Here is a 12119-nt window from a genome sequence, read left to right on the forward strand (position 1 = left end):
TGGCACTACTCTGTAATTTGAGTAAAGGGCCCTCATCACTGTGACATTCCTCATCCACATCATTCAAGAAGAGCCACTGCCATGTTTGTGCCTCATCAGGAAAAGGAAAAGGAGAAGGGGAAGGCATGCCCCTGCCTTTTAATGCCCCAACCCAGGAGTTTCAATCAGCACTTGCTCTCACAGCCCATTGGCTAGGACTTAGTCACAAGACCATCCCCTGCTGCAAGGGATGCTGGGAAATGTAGTCTTTAGCTGAGTAGTAGGTGCCCACTTAAAAACTCTATTGCTATGGAAGAAGGAGAGTATCAAAGATATCAAAGGGCACTGAGCAATGCCGGCCACCCAAAACCCTATCACCCAGCACTACCTTTTCCCATCTGTCTATATAATGCTCCTGGGAGGAATTGAGGGGCTGGGAGACCCTGGAGGTCTAGCAGCTTTCAAGGTGTCCTGATTTGCCCTAGTAGACAGCAGGCTGCTGCTGGATCAGACACACATGTGTCTCCCAAGGACCTCATGAATTCTTAGAGGTAGCATGGTTAAAGTTCATGCTAAGGAAAACACGGCTGCCTTACTGCTTCTTACTCAGCAGCCACCCCACCGGCCCTGTGGCAAAAGCATTGTACGTTGATGCTATAACTGTCATTTCTCTTTCCATTTCCTCCTGCTTTCAGCCCATGCCCTGCATCTCAGGAGGCAGAACCCAGGCCTCCTGTGCTCCTAAGTTATCATCATCCAGTGACATGAAGGCCTGCCCTTGCATTTACGTGCAGCATCTGCCCTGGGACCAGACCAATTAAATTCTACCTGAAACACCAGCCTCCCATTCCACTGCCTGCTGGAAAGGAGGTCATGGGGAATTTAGGATCCTCCTGAGCCTGGTAATGGGGGACTGGGCAAGGGGCTCCTCCCTCCATGACGGACAGAATCCCATGTAGCTACTGCCCAATAAAACACAAGGGATTTGGCTCAGGTGTTCCCAGGAAAGCAAGGGAGCCTGGGGCCTGGAAAATACCTGGGTGTCTTTTGAAGTTGTTTCTGGTTGGATTCTTTTCTCTACTATAAAGGTAGTATTTGTTCATAATAGAATACAGTGTGTGGAAGTACATAACAGAGTATAGAAAAGGGAAAAATTGGCCAGGTGTGGTGGTTCATGTCTGTAATCCCAGCGCTTTGGGAGGCCGAGGTGGGTGGATCACCTGAGATCAGGAGTTTGAGACCAGCCTGGCCAACATGGTGAAACCCTGTCTCTACTAAAAATACAAAACAAACAAACAAACAAAATAGCTGGGCATGCTGCTGCATGCCTGCAATCCCAGCTACTCCAGAGACTGAGGCAGGAGAATCCTTTGAACCCAGGAGGTGGAGTTTGCAGTGAGCTAAGACGCACCACTGCACTCCAGCCTGGGCGACAGAGCAAGCCTCTATCTCAAAAAAAAAAAAGGGAAAAATCACTGTGATCATCCCAAAAGTCTCAGCTCCTACTCTTTTGCTACATGTCCTTCAAACCAGCTATGTATTTATTTTGCTGAATTGATGCTGGTTTTATCTTTTGTATCTTGCTTTTTTTCATTTACTGTTCTTCCATCCAGTGAACACACCATAATTTACCATTCTCCTCTTCTTGAACATGAGATTGTTTCTAGGGTATCTCTTGCAAATATGATAATTGGCAATGATGTACCAGGTCTCTATGCAGCTTACAAAAGTGATCAATCCTGGTGTCCTCCTCATCCTAGTTTTTGGTTCCAAGCAACAGAAACCAATGCTGGCAGATTTCAGCAGAAAAGGAAAATCGGATGCAGAAGATAGGCAGGAACAAGGGAGGCAAGACAGCATGAATCACAATGAAAGCATGCTGCAGATCTCATCTCATGAGAAGCCAGGGCCACCCCTCCCCGCCCCCACACCAGACCCTTCAATAAAACTGCAGGGGCTCAGACCTTGTCACCAGAGCCCATGGCTCTATGATGGGCACCACAGATACTGCTGCTCATAAACCTGGATGTCCCACCCAGTTCTATACTAGAAGACATTTCCTACTTTTTCTGATTCTTCCCACCACCAGCTCCCAATTCAAAATCTTGATCAAAAAAGATGAAATGTATAGATAATGCTATTTATAATGACATCAAAATATCAAGTACTTAGGAAGAAATCTAATAAAAGATGCATAACACACAACACACACACACTCACACACACACACCTGCAATGAAATTAAAGACAATCTAAATAAACAGAGGTCTATATCATGCCCATGAATCATGAATTGAATGACTCTGTTAGTAAAGTGTCAATTCCCTCAAAATTGATCTATAGATCCAATACAATCCCAATGAAAATTCCAGCGTCATGTGTGTGCAAGCATGTAAGTTGATTCTGAAATGTTTATGGAACCCTAAGGGCCAGGAATAGCCAGGGCAATCATAAAAGAGAAGCGAGTTGGAGGATTTAGCCCACCAGATATCAAGAATTCGTAGTGTACAGCTTCCATGATGCTTCTAGGGTAAGGACTGGAAAAGAGACCAATGGAACCGGATAGAAAGTCCAGAAATAAGAGATTCATGTTAAATGAGCAGATTTTAGCTGCTCTTTTCACAAAAAAAGTAATTATGTGAGATGACGGGTATGTTAATCCGATTCACTCTGGTAACCATTTTACTATGTATATGTATCTCATGACGTCAAGCTGTCAGGTTTATTTCAAAAATACATTTTAAATAAAACCTTAGCAGCGTTATTCATAATAGCCAAAAAGTGGGAACATTCTATTTTTTAAAGAGCAGAAACTTTATTCCTCAAAGGAGAAATAGGTTGATAATAATAAGAATTAAGGCCAGGTGTGGTGGCTCATGCCTGTAATCCCAGCACTTTGGAAGGCCAAGGCCAGAGGATCACTCGAGCTCAGGAGTTTGAGACCAGCCTGGGCAACACAGTGAGACCCTATGTCTACAAAATTTAAAAAATTAGCTGGGTGAGGTGACAAGTGCCTATAGTCCCAGCTACTTGGGAGACAGAGGCAGGAGGATTGCTTGAGACCAGAAGGTCAAGGCTACAGTAAGGTATGATCGTGCCACTGCACTCCAGCCTGGGCAACAGAGCAAGACCCTGTATCTGGGGGGAAAAAAAGATGAGCCTTGTGAAAGAGAAATGAAAACAGCATCCACATATAAACTTGTACCTCCATGTTCACTGGCAGCAGTGTCCACGGTAACCAAAGGTAGAAACCATCCTAAGGCCCATCAACTGATGAATGGATAAACAAAATTTGGTCTATTGATACTACTGATAGTACCCGACCATAAAGAGGAATGAACCATGGACACATGCCACCTGTGGGCCTTGAAAACATGATGCTAAGTGCAAAAAGCCAGATGCAAGAGGCTGCATAGCATACGATTCCATCTGTTGAAAACGTCCAGAAAAGGTGGATCCACAGAGAAAGCAGATTAGTGATTGCCGGGGGCTGAGGAAAAGGGGGAAGAAAAGGGTGAATAACCACAAATGAGTCCAGGGTTTCATTGGCGGATGATGAGCATGTTCTCAGATGGTGATGGTGACTGTCCAATATATCAAAATCCATTTGAACTATATACTTTAAATGGGTGACCTTTATGGTATGCAAATTATTTTTCAATAAAGTTGTTTTTAAAAAATAAAATAAAATAAAAAGGTGAACCCTGCCATTTCTAGGTGCTCTGGAGTTTACCGTTTTTCTCCTTGCATTTTGGAGTCAGAGTGAGAAGGCATCTCAGCTCTACCATAGCTGAATGATGCAGCGGGCTTCGGTTTCCTCATCTGTAAAATGGGGATAAAGGGCCTCTCCTTGGAGCTGCCGTGAAGATTGAATCAGATGCCCTCTGTGAAGATGCAGGGCAGGTGGAGAGCACAGTAAGCGTCCCCGGGGGCCGCGCCATCACCGCCAGCGGGACTCACCGGTGTCTTTGCCCGGGGAACAGCCAGGGTCTAGGGAGCAGCCAGGGTCCAGGCAGAAGGGCTGCTTCCCTACGGAGGCTCCTAACTTCCCCATCTCCTCCCTGTTTCTCCCCTGCCTGCCCCCAACTGCTGGAAGTTTGACTCCCTGCCTCCTCCTGGGCCTCCCCTATATTGCATCTCCCCAGTTACTGTCTTTATCTCTCATCTCTTCTTTCCAAACAGCCTCTGTCTAGCACCTTGGAGCTTGCATGGTAATTCACGAGTGGGTGGTTCACAGGTGGGTGGATGCCGAGCTTGGCTTCATCAGATGGCAACCAAAGGGCAGAGGCCGGGGGGGCAAAGGAGCTCCAGGATCTGTCTCCCTTTGGAGAAGCCCAGATTCACCTTCCCAGAAAGCTGCTTTGGCCTCACCACCATGGCCCCTACAGCCCCTACGCCCCTGACCCTCAATAACCTTCAGTGGCGCCCTTCTTGCAGCTGTAATTCCCCTCTTGGGATGCTACAAAAGGGATTCCAGGGATTTTTTTCCCCGTAACTCAAAAGGGATGGAGTAAACAATATATTTGCCTGGGACAAGGCAGCTAAGGGAAGGCCTCAGGCTTCCTTTGCCTTTGCCTGGAAGTATACCAACCCTTAGCCCAGAGGGCCAGCAGAGAACCAATGCTCAGAGCCTGGGGACCCAGGGAAAGGTTTCCAGGCTGGACATCCCAGGAGCCCTCTCTCCCTTCCCCATAGCAAGATACTAAGAGCAGAGGCTGGCCTGGCAGGCCATGTCGATGCCCTGAGCTGACATGGCCTTGGCAGCTTCTTTTTTTTTTTTTTTTTTTTTTTTTTTTGAGACGGAGTCTCGCTCTGTCGCCCAGGCTGGAGTGCAGTGGCCGGATCTCGGCTCACTGCAAGCTCCGCCTCCCGGGTTCGCGCCATTCTCCTGCCTCAGCCTCCTGAGTAGCTGGGACTACAGGCGCCCGCCACCTCGCCCGGCTAGTTTTTTGTATTTTTTAGTAGAGATGGGGTTTCACCGTGTTAGCCAGGATGGTCTCGATCTCCTGACCTCGTGATCCACCCATCTCGGCCTCCCAAAGTGCTGGGATTACAGGCTTGAGCCACCGCGCCCGGCCGGCAGCTTCTTGACAGTTGTGTCTTTTTGTTTCCAGCAGTGACACTCACTGACCCACACCTTTGGCCAGCGTCCCTTGTGACTGCCCCCTCCCGCTTGAGCAGAATGGCTCCTATTACGCAATGAGTGCCAGGAACCCGGCCAGTCCATCCAGAGACAGGGCAGAGCCCTGGGCTACTGACCCTCTTGGGCCAGCCGAAACCTCCCTATGGCTTTGCCTCTCATCCTAGCATTGACACTTGTGCCCTTAATTAAAGTGCTTCTTTTTTAAATCAACATTTCTACTCTTTTTGCAGAGTAAGAGAAAAAAAAGTTAGGGGAGAAGAAAGAAGGAAGGATTAATGCGGTGTTTTTTTTTTTCATGTAAAAGTTTGTTCCATGATTTAAATCTCATGGCCACAAACAGCTCAGAAGTCAGCATAGAGAAGCAAGCTGACAGATTATAAAGTCATTTGTAAAATCCTCTTTCTGAATATAAACTGAAATGTGTAATTAATTCCACATACTGCATGTGGCACATGGCCTTCATCCTGCATAAGAACAAATACATGAATGAATAAATGGAGCAGGCCTTGACACACGCCAGGCCCTGCGCTAAATGCTTTCCACATATTACCTTAATTACTCCTCACCGTGGCCTTGTGAGGAAAATGATCATAGCCCGTTTTACAGATGGGGACAGAGATTTGTCCAAGGCCACACAACTAGTGGCAGATGTAGGCCTGTGTGTGACATTCTTGTTCAGTTTCATAAATGTGGCTGCCACCTGCCTGAAATTTTGAGGGAAAAAAAAAGTGGTTTGGCTTTGCATGAATTCCTGAAAAAGTAGATTTTTATCTTTATCAACTTCTAAGCAAGCTGGATTTATTCTGACAGTGTCCATGACATGGCTACAGACCATCACTGTTGCCGATGTTGTGAACCTGAACAAGGCACCTGGACAAGTTTCTCTGTGCCTCGGTTTCCTTACCATTAAATGCATTTCCCTGAGATTAAGTGTGTGAAACTATAAGTTGGCTGGAGGAAACACCTCATAGAAGTGAGAAGATGAGGATGGGTGGTGGGTGAAGACTTTTTCTCCAAACCCTACAGGAGATGGACCTCAAAGCAAATGGCCATGCTTCCCGTAGACTGGGTGAACTGGTGCTGCTCAGGGCTAGAGGTGTGTCTAGAACCATGGGGACTAATGCAGCCCCCACCACCCTAGGGCATATAACCTGTCTCCCTCCCATAGGATAGCAGGGACAGCTCTCTGTCTAAGCCAGGATTCAGTGAGATGGTCCAGGAGGGGCCTAAGGATTCCTCTGACTCATCCAAGCCTCGGCTCGGGAGGCAACACAACCTAGCCTGGATCTCAGGGGGCCACAATCATACCCTGAAGCTCATGAGCCCAGGCAGGCATCCTGTTGGTTAAGGTCGGGCTCAGGGTCCAGGGATGCACTAGATTCTTTATCTTAAAGTGACCCTCAGGCAAAAAAAAAAAAAAAAAAAAAAAAAGCTATAGGCAGTTTCTGGACGTTTTCCTACTTGTTAAGCACCTTCTGGCTCCGAGCTTTCCAGCCACAGCGCACTGGACGCCATGGGAAGGGTGCAGCTGCTCTTTAGTACTTTACCAGCGCTGAGAAGGTGGAATGGTCACGGCCCGGTTCCGTCACTTTCTTCGGCCGGACAGTCGCCCTATCACAGATTCCAGTAGGGCCGAGCACCCTCCTTCCTGCCCGTCTTTACAGATGAACACGCTATCGCCCCAGCAGTACAACCCGCCTTATTACGTAAAAAAGCAGCCCCTATCTACCCGCAGGGAAGGAGTATGTTCGGCATCACAGAGGGACCGGCGCTGGAGTTCAGCGTCCTGGGAGGTCCGCATGCGCTCGGGAACCGTGATGCGCGTCTTTTCTAAGCCTTACGGTAAACGCGAACGCAAGGCAACCACGTGGCGGTGGAACCGAGGCCGGGCGGGAATGCGCGGAATGCGCGGCGCGGCCTCGCGCGGCTCCCGGGCCACGGCCCAGGGTCCGGCGGCGCGCGCTCTCGCCTCCCCCGTCACCTCTTCCAGCCGCACCCCGGCCCTGGTCCTGCCACCCAGAACTCGCTGGGCAAATCGTGCCCCGCGTGAACACCCAGGAGGGACTTGGGGACCGAGCGCGGCCCATCAGTCCCTCAGACCCTGCGAACCCAGAATTCCCTAAGGGGTCCGAAACCGAATCCTGCCCCCAGCCCTTAAGGCACGGGCTCCAGGGACCCCAGGGGAAGGGCGCGGGGCGTTACGTACGCAACCCGTTTCCCCGCACCTGGAAAAAAACTCCGTTTCCCTCCCTTCCCCTGCTTGTTGAGTGTCCCGAAAACAGAACTCTAAGGTGGCCCCTAATAACGACCTCGCTGTCCCTCCACCCACCCCCAAGTGCCAAGCCGAGGGATGGAAGCGCTTTCAAGCGTTCCAAGGGCATTATGGAGCGAACTGGAGAGGCGCGGGGATGCGGGGTCCTCCCCGCAGTCTTCCGGAAAGGGCGGGGGAGGGCGAGGCAAGTTCCGGAGTGGGGCATGCCGTGGGAGCCCACGAGGACCTCAGCGCGGATCCTCCGCCGGAAAACCGGCTCCTGCGAGCCGCCGCCGCAGGTTTCCTAGGCCCCGCGAGTCCGGCAGCGGCGCCCTGCGTCTCGGTCCGACGCGGGGGTCTGCTCAGCCTCGAGTGGGCCGCGGCCAGGCCTGACTGCGGGGGAGAGGGTCGGACGTGACCTCCGAGGTCACAGCCAGCCCGCTTTCTCTCCTGTGGCCCGAGGTGGTTTTCTTCTCGATCTGGGCGCCTACTCCCCACGACTTGGTCTGAGAGGGGCTGGGGCCAGCCGGAAGGCCAGGAAATCCCTGGTGGATTTGGGGGTTCATATTGCTCAGGGTACCAGGCGATGCATTTTGAGGGGCGGGAGTCGAGGAATTAGAATCGCCTTTAACCCTCAAGAGTTGCGCCTTCAGCCTCGGGATCCCAGATGCGTCGTTGGAGCCAGGGCCGCCCCCCTACCTGTTGGGTTGCGTTTTAACTCCCGCGCACATCTCGCCCGCAGCCTTCGGAGCTGGAGGAGGGGTCCCGTTTCCCCGCAGCCCGCCGGACGGACGACTGGGGCGCGGGGGCGGGGGGGGGCGGGGTGGTCTGTGTGTGGCTGAAACTAATTGATCTACAGCGGAAACGCACGTCTGCGGTTGGGGCGATGGGGGGCGGGGTGCGGCTGTCCATGTGCCGAGCGTGTGGCTGCCTCGGGTGGGCACTGGGGCCGGAGTTCGCCCCGGCCCACCTCGCAGTTTTGGGGCGCCGGGAATCGGCGCTACGTAACCGAAGCAGAGCTGCCGCAGCACGTGGGCCGCCACGCGCACCCCAAAAGCGAGTAGTGTAGGGGGAAGGGGAGCTCGAGCGTCTTCGGAACCCAGGGGCCGGCTTTCGGAAGCGTTTTCCCGGGCGACTTAAGGGCTTAACAATGGAAAACTCGCGGAGCCTGAGCCAAGTCCTTTCAAGTCGCCGCCAGGTATGCGGCTGCAGGTGACCCCACCTGGGTGCGCCCGCCCGCCAGCCGCCCTGGTGGTAAGGCGGGTGCCGGAGGTCGCTGGCGAAAGGTCGGGACTGGTCCTTGCACCACTCGCCCCCAACCCAAGCCCCCAGCCCCGCGGCGCGCAGCCGCGCTGAGTCCCGGGGTCTGCGCCGCGTCGCGCCGGTTCTTGAATGAACGCGCTCCCTTCCCCCGCCTGAATGAAGGTTCCCACAGCCAGGGACGGTGGCGAACACGCGCCTGCAGCGGAATTCGCTCTCTCGGGGCCGACCATCCGCCCAGGCCGCGGTCACCCGGGCAGGGGCCAAGGGGCGAGGAAAGCGTGAAGGTGATTTAAGTTACTTTTGGATTTTCTTTCAAACCAACGTGGTTACCCTCCCGACTGGGCCACTTGCCCTTTGTCTCCAAATGGTCACCAAGAAATAAGAACAGAGCACTTTAAATGAGCCCAGAAGCCGCAGTTCCTGCTTCGTGGTGGGTTTTAAGAAGACAGTGTAAAGTAAAACTGCAACAGAAAAGTTTTTTAAAGTTGCTTTTCCCTTTGGAAAAAAATCAAAATGCTTTCTCTGCGCTTCTTGAAGCAATGACCCTCAAAAGCCCAGAGGTATTGGCCCCCTCAGGGGACCCGGGGGCCGCTAAGCAGGGTTCCCCCAGGTGGAGGCTGGACAGCTGGCGCTCCCCGCCGGGCCCCAAATTCCAGCGCCTCCCCTGCGGGTTCCTGGACGGCTCTTTACGCTCGCTAGCCGGGCTTGCAATTTTGCGCTCGTCCCTGAGCCGGGAAAGCAACGAAGTTCCTAGCCTAGATCTGCCCGGTCCGCCTAGTAACAGCGCCGCGCCCCCATTGGCTCATGCTAATTCCAGTTTCCTCTGTCTTGCGCCCGGGATGGGGGGGTGAAGCTCCCTCCTGGACCCAGAGCCGGTTTTGCCGGAGTGGGCGAGCCTGTTTATGCCGTGCTGCCCCTAGCCGACTTCGGCCCGCTTCGCGCCTCGGGCTGGGCCAGGGCGCACGCGGGGCTCGGGGCCCCTCGACCCCCGGGATGGGAGAGGCCGGGTGATAGCTCCGGGCCCCATAAATCATCCAGGCGGCTGCCGGGTCGGGATTTTATGAATGAAAAAGCAGCTGGGCCGCCCTCGTGCGCGGGCTGATGCTCTGAGGCTTGGCTATGCTGGGGCCAAAGCGATTATGGGTGCTCGGGGAGTGGGGGGGACACGACCGTGGGTGCTCCCTGCTGGGGCCACCCATCGCTCCTCATGCGGAATCTGGGGGTAATTACCCCCCAGGACCCGGAATATTAGTAATCCTAATTCCCGGCGGGGGAGGGGGCACGGGAGGAATTCACCCTGAAAGGTGGGGGGTAGGGGGGTCGCATCTTGCTGTGAGCACCCTGGCGAAGGGGAGGGGACTTTTTCTATCCGTTTTCTTTGAGCTTTTACTGTTAAGAGGGTACGGTGGTTTGATGACACTAAACTATACTCAAAAGGAAGTAAATGAACAGTTTTCTTAATTTGGGGCAGGTACTATAAAAATAACAAAAACAAAAGTTAAGACAGTAAAATGTCCTTTTATTTTTTAATGCACCAAAGAGACAGAACCTGTTATTTTTAAAACTATGTATTTTAATTTACATCTGCTTAAGTTTGCGGTAGTGGGGACCCTCTCATGAAACCACGAACACCTATCGATTTTGCTAAAAATCAGATCAGTACACTCATTTGTTTAATTGATAATTGTTCTGAATTATGCCCGCTCCTGCCAGCCCCCTCACGCTCACGAATTTAGTCCCAGGGCAAACTCTAAAGGTGAAGGGACGTCTACACCCCCAACAAAACCAATTAGGAACCTTCCAGTGGTCTTGTCCCAGGCTGAGGCGACTAATATTTCCAGCAATTTAATTTCTTTTTTAATTAAAAAAATGAGTCAGAACGGAGATCACTGTTTCTCAGCTTTCCATTCAGAGGTGTGTTTCTCCCGGTTAAATTGCCGGCACGGGAAGGGAGGGGGTGCATTTGGGGATCCCCGCAAGGACCGACGACTGGTCAAGGTAGGAAGGCAGCCCGAAGAGTCTCCAGGCTAGAAGGACAAGATGAAGGAAATGCTGGCCACCATCTTGGGCTGCTGCTGGAATTTTCGGGCATTTATTTTATTTTATTTTTTGAGCGAGCGCATGCTAAGCTGAAATTCCTTTAACTTTTAGGGTTACCCCCTTGGGCATTTGCAACGACGCCCCTGTGCGCCGGAATGAAACTTGCACAGGGGTTGTGTGCCCGGTCCTCCCCGTCCCTGTATGCTAAATAGTTCTTGAAATTTACACGTGTTAATGAAAATGAAAGAAGATGCAGTCGCTGAGATTCTTTGGCCGTCTGTCCGCCCGTGGGTGCCCTCGTGGCGTTCTTGGAAATGCGCCCATTCTGCCGGCTTGGATATGGGGTGTCGCCGCGCCCTAGAGTCCCCCCTTCTCGTGGTCTCCCCAGGCTGCGTGTGGCCTGCCGGCCTTCCTAGTTGTCCCCTACTGCAGAGCCACCTCCACCTCACCTCCTAAATCCCGGGGAACCCACTCGAGGCGGACGGGGCCCCCTGCACCCCTCTTCCCTGGCGGGGAGAAAGGCTGCAGCGGGGCGATTTGCATTTCTATGAAAACCGGACTACGGGGGCAACTCCGCCGCAGGGCAGGCGCGGCGCCTCGGGGATGGCTTTTGGGCTCTGCCCCTCGCTGCTCCCGGCGTTTGGCGCCCGCGCCCCCTCCCCCTGCGCCCGCCCCCGCCCCCCTCCCGCTCCCATTCTCTGCCCGGCTTTGATCTCTGCTTAACAACAGTAACGTCACACGGACTACAGGGGAGTTTTGTTGAAGTTGCAAAGTCCTGGAGCCTCCAGAGGGCTGTCGGCGCAGTAGCAGCGAGCAGCAGAGTCCGCACGCTCCGGCGAGGGGCAGAATAGCGCGAGGGAGCGCGGGGCAGCAGAAGCGAGAGCCGAGCGCGGACCCAGCCCGGACCCACAGCCCTCCCTAGCTGCCCAGGCAGAGCCCCAGCCATGGAACACCAGCTCCTGTGCTGCGAAGTGGAAACCATCCGCCGCGCGTACCCCGATGCCAACCTCCTCAACGACCGGGTGCTGCGGGCCATGCTGAAGGCGGAGGAGACCTGCGCGCCCTCGGTGTCCTACTTCAAATGTGTGCAGAAGGAGGTCCTGCCGTCCATGCGGAAGATCGTCGCCACCTGGATGCTGGAGGTGCGGGGCTTTGGGCGGCTCTCTTAAGACTTCCCTGCAACTTGTTGCCCAGACCCACGTTTCTTTGCTCCTCACCCCCCTCCCTTCTCTCCCGCTAGAACTTTGAAGTTTGCTGTGGTGTTGCTAGGGATCCGCATTTTCAAAATAAAAATTGTGGGTATTTTCTGAAGCAGGAAGGGGTGGGGGTGGGGGGTGCTATAAGTTGCGTTTCGTGGGAGGGGAGAAGGCGGTTGGGGAGGGGTGCCGTCGGGAGAAGCCAGTGTCAGGGGCACCCCAATGGGCCCGAGGGTGCGGGCTGGCA

The 12119-nt window shown here is 53.2% G+C and overlaps 1 protein-coding gene across 1 annotated transcript in view; it reads left to right on the forward strand.

The window, feature by feature from the left end:
* The first annotated feature begins 11430 nt into the window (after nucleotides 1-11430).
* The window catches only part of CCND1 (cyclin D1), a 13130-nt gene continuing 12441 nt past the window's right edge, over nucleotides 11431-12119 (forward strand). Inside the window, exon 1 of the mRNA XM_011987072.1 lies at nucleotides 11431-11773. Within this exon, the coding sequence (XP_011842462.1) occupies nucleotides 11621-11773 (153 nt within the window). The 5' untranslated portion in view covers nucleotides 11431-11620. The remainder of the gene's footprint in view (nucleotides 11774-12119) is intronic.

This window comes from Mandrillus leucophaeus, unplaced genomic scaffold, assembly GCF_000951045.1.
Source record: "Mandrillus leucophaeus isolate KB7577 unplaced genomic scaffold, Mleu.le_1.0 Scaffold30, whole genome shotgun sequence".
Classification (NCBI taxonomy): domain Eukaryota; kingdom Metazoa; phylum Chordata; class Mammalia; order Primates; family Cercopithecidae; genus Mandrillus; species Mandrillus leucophaeus.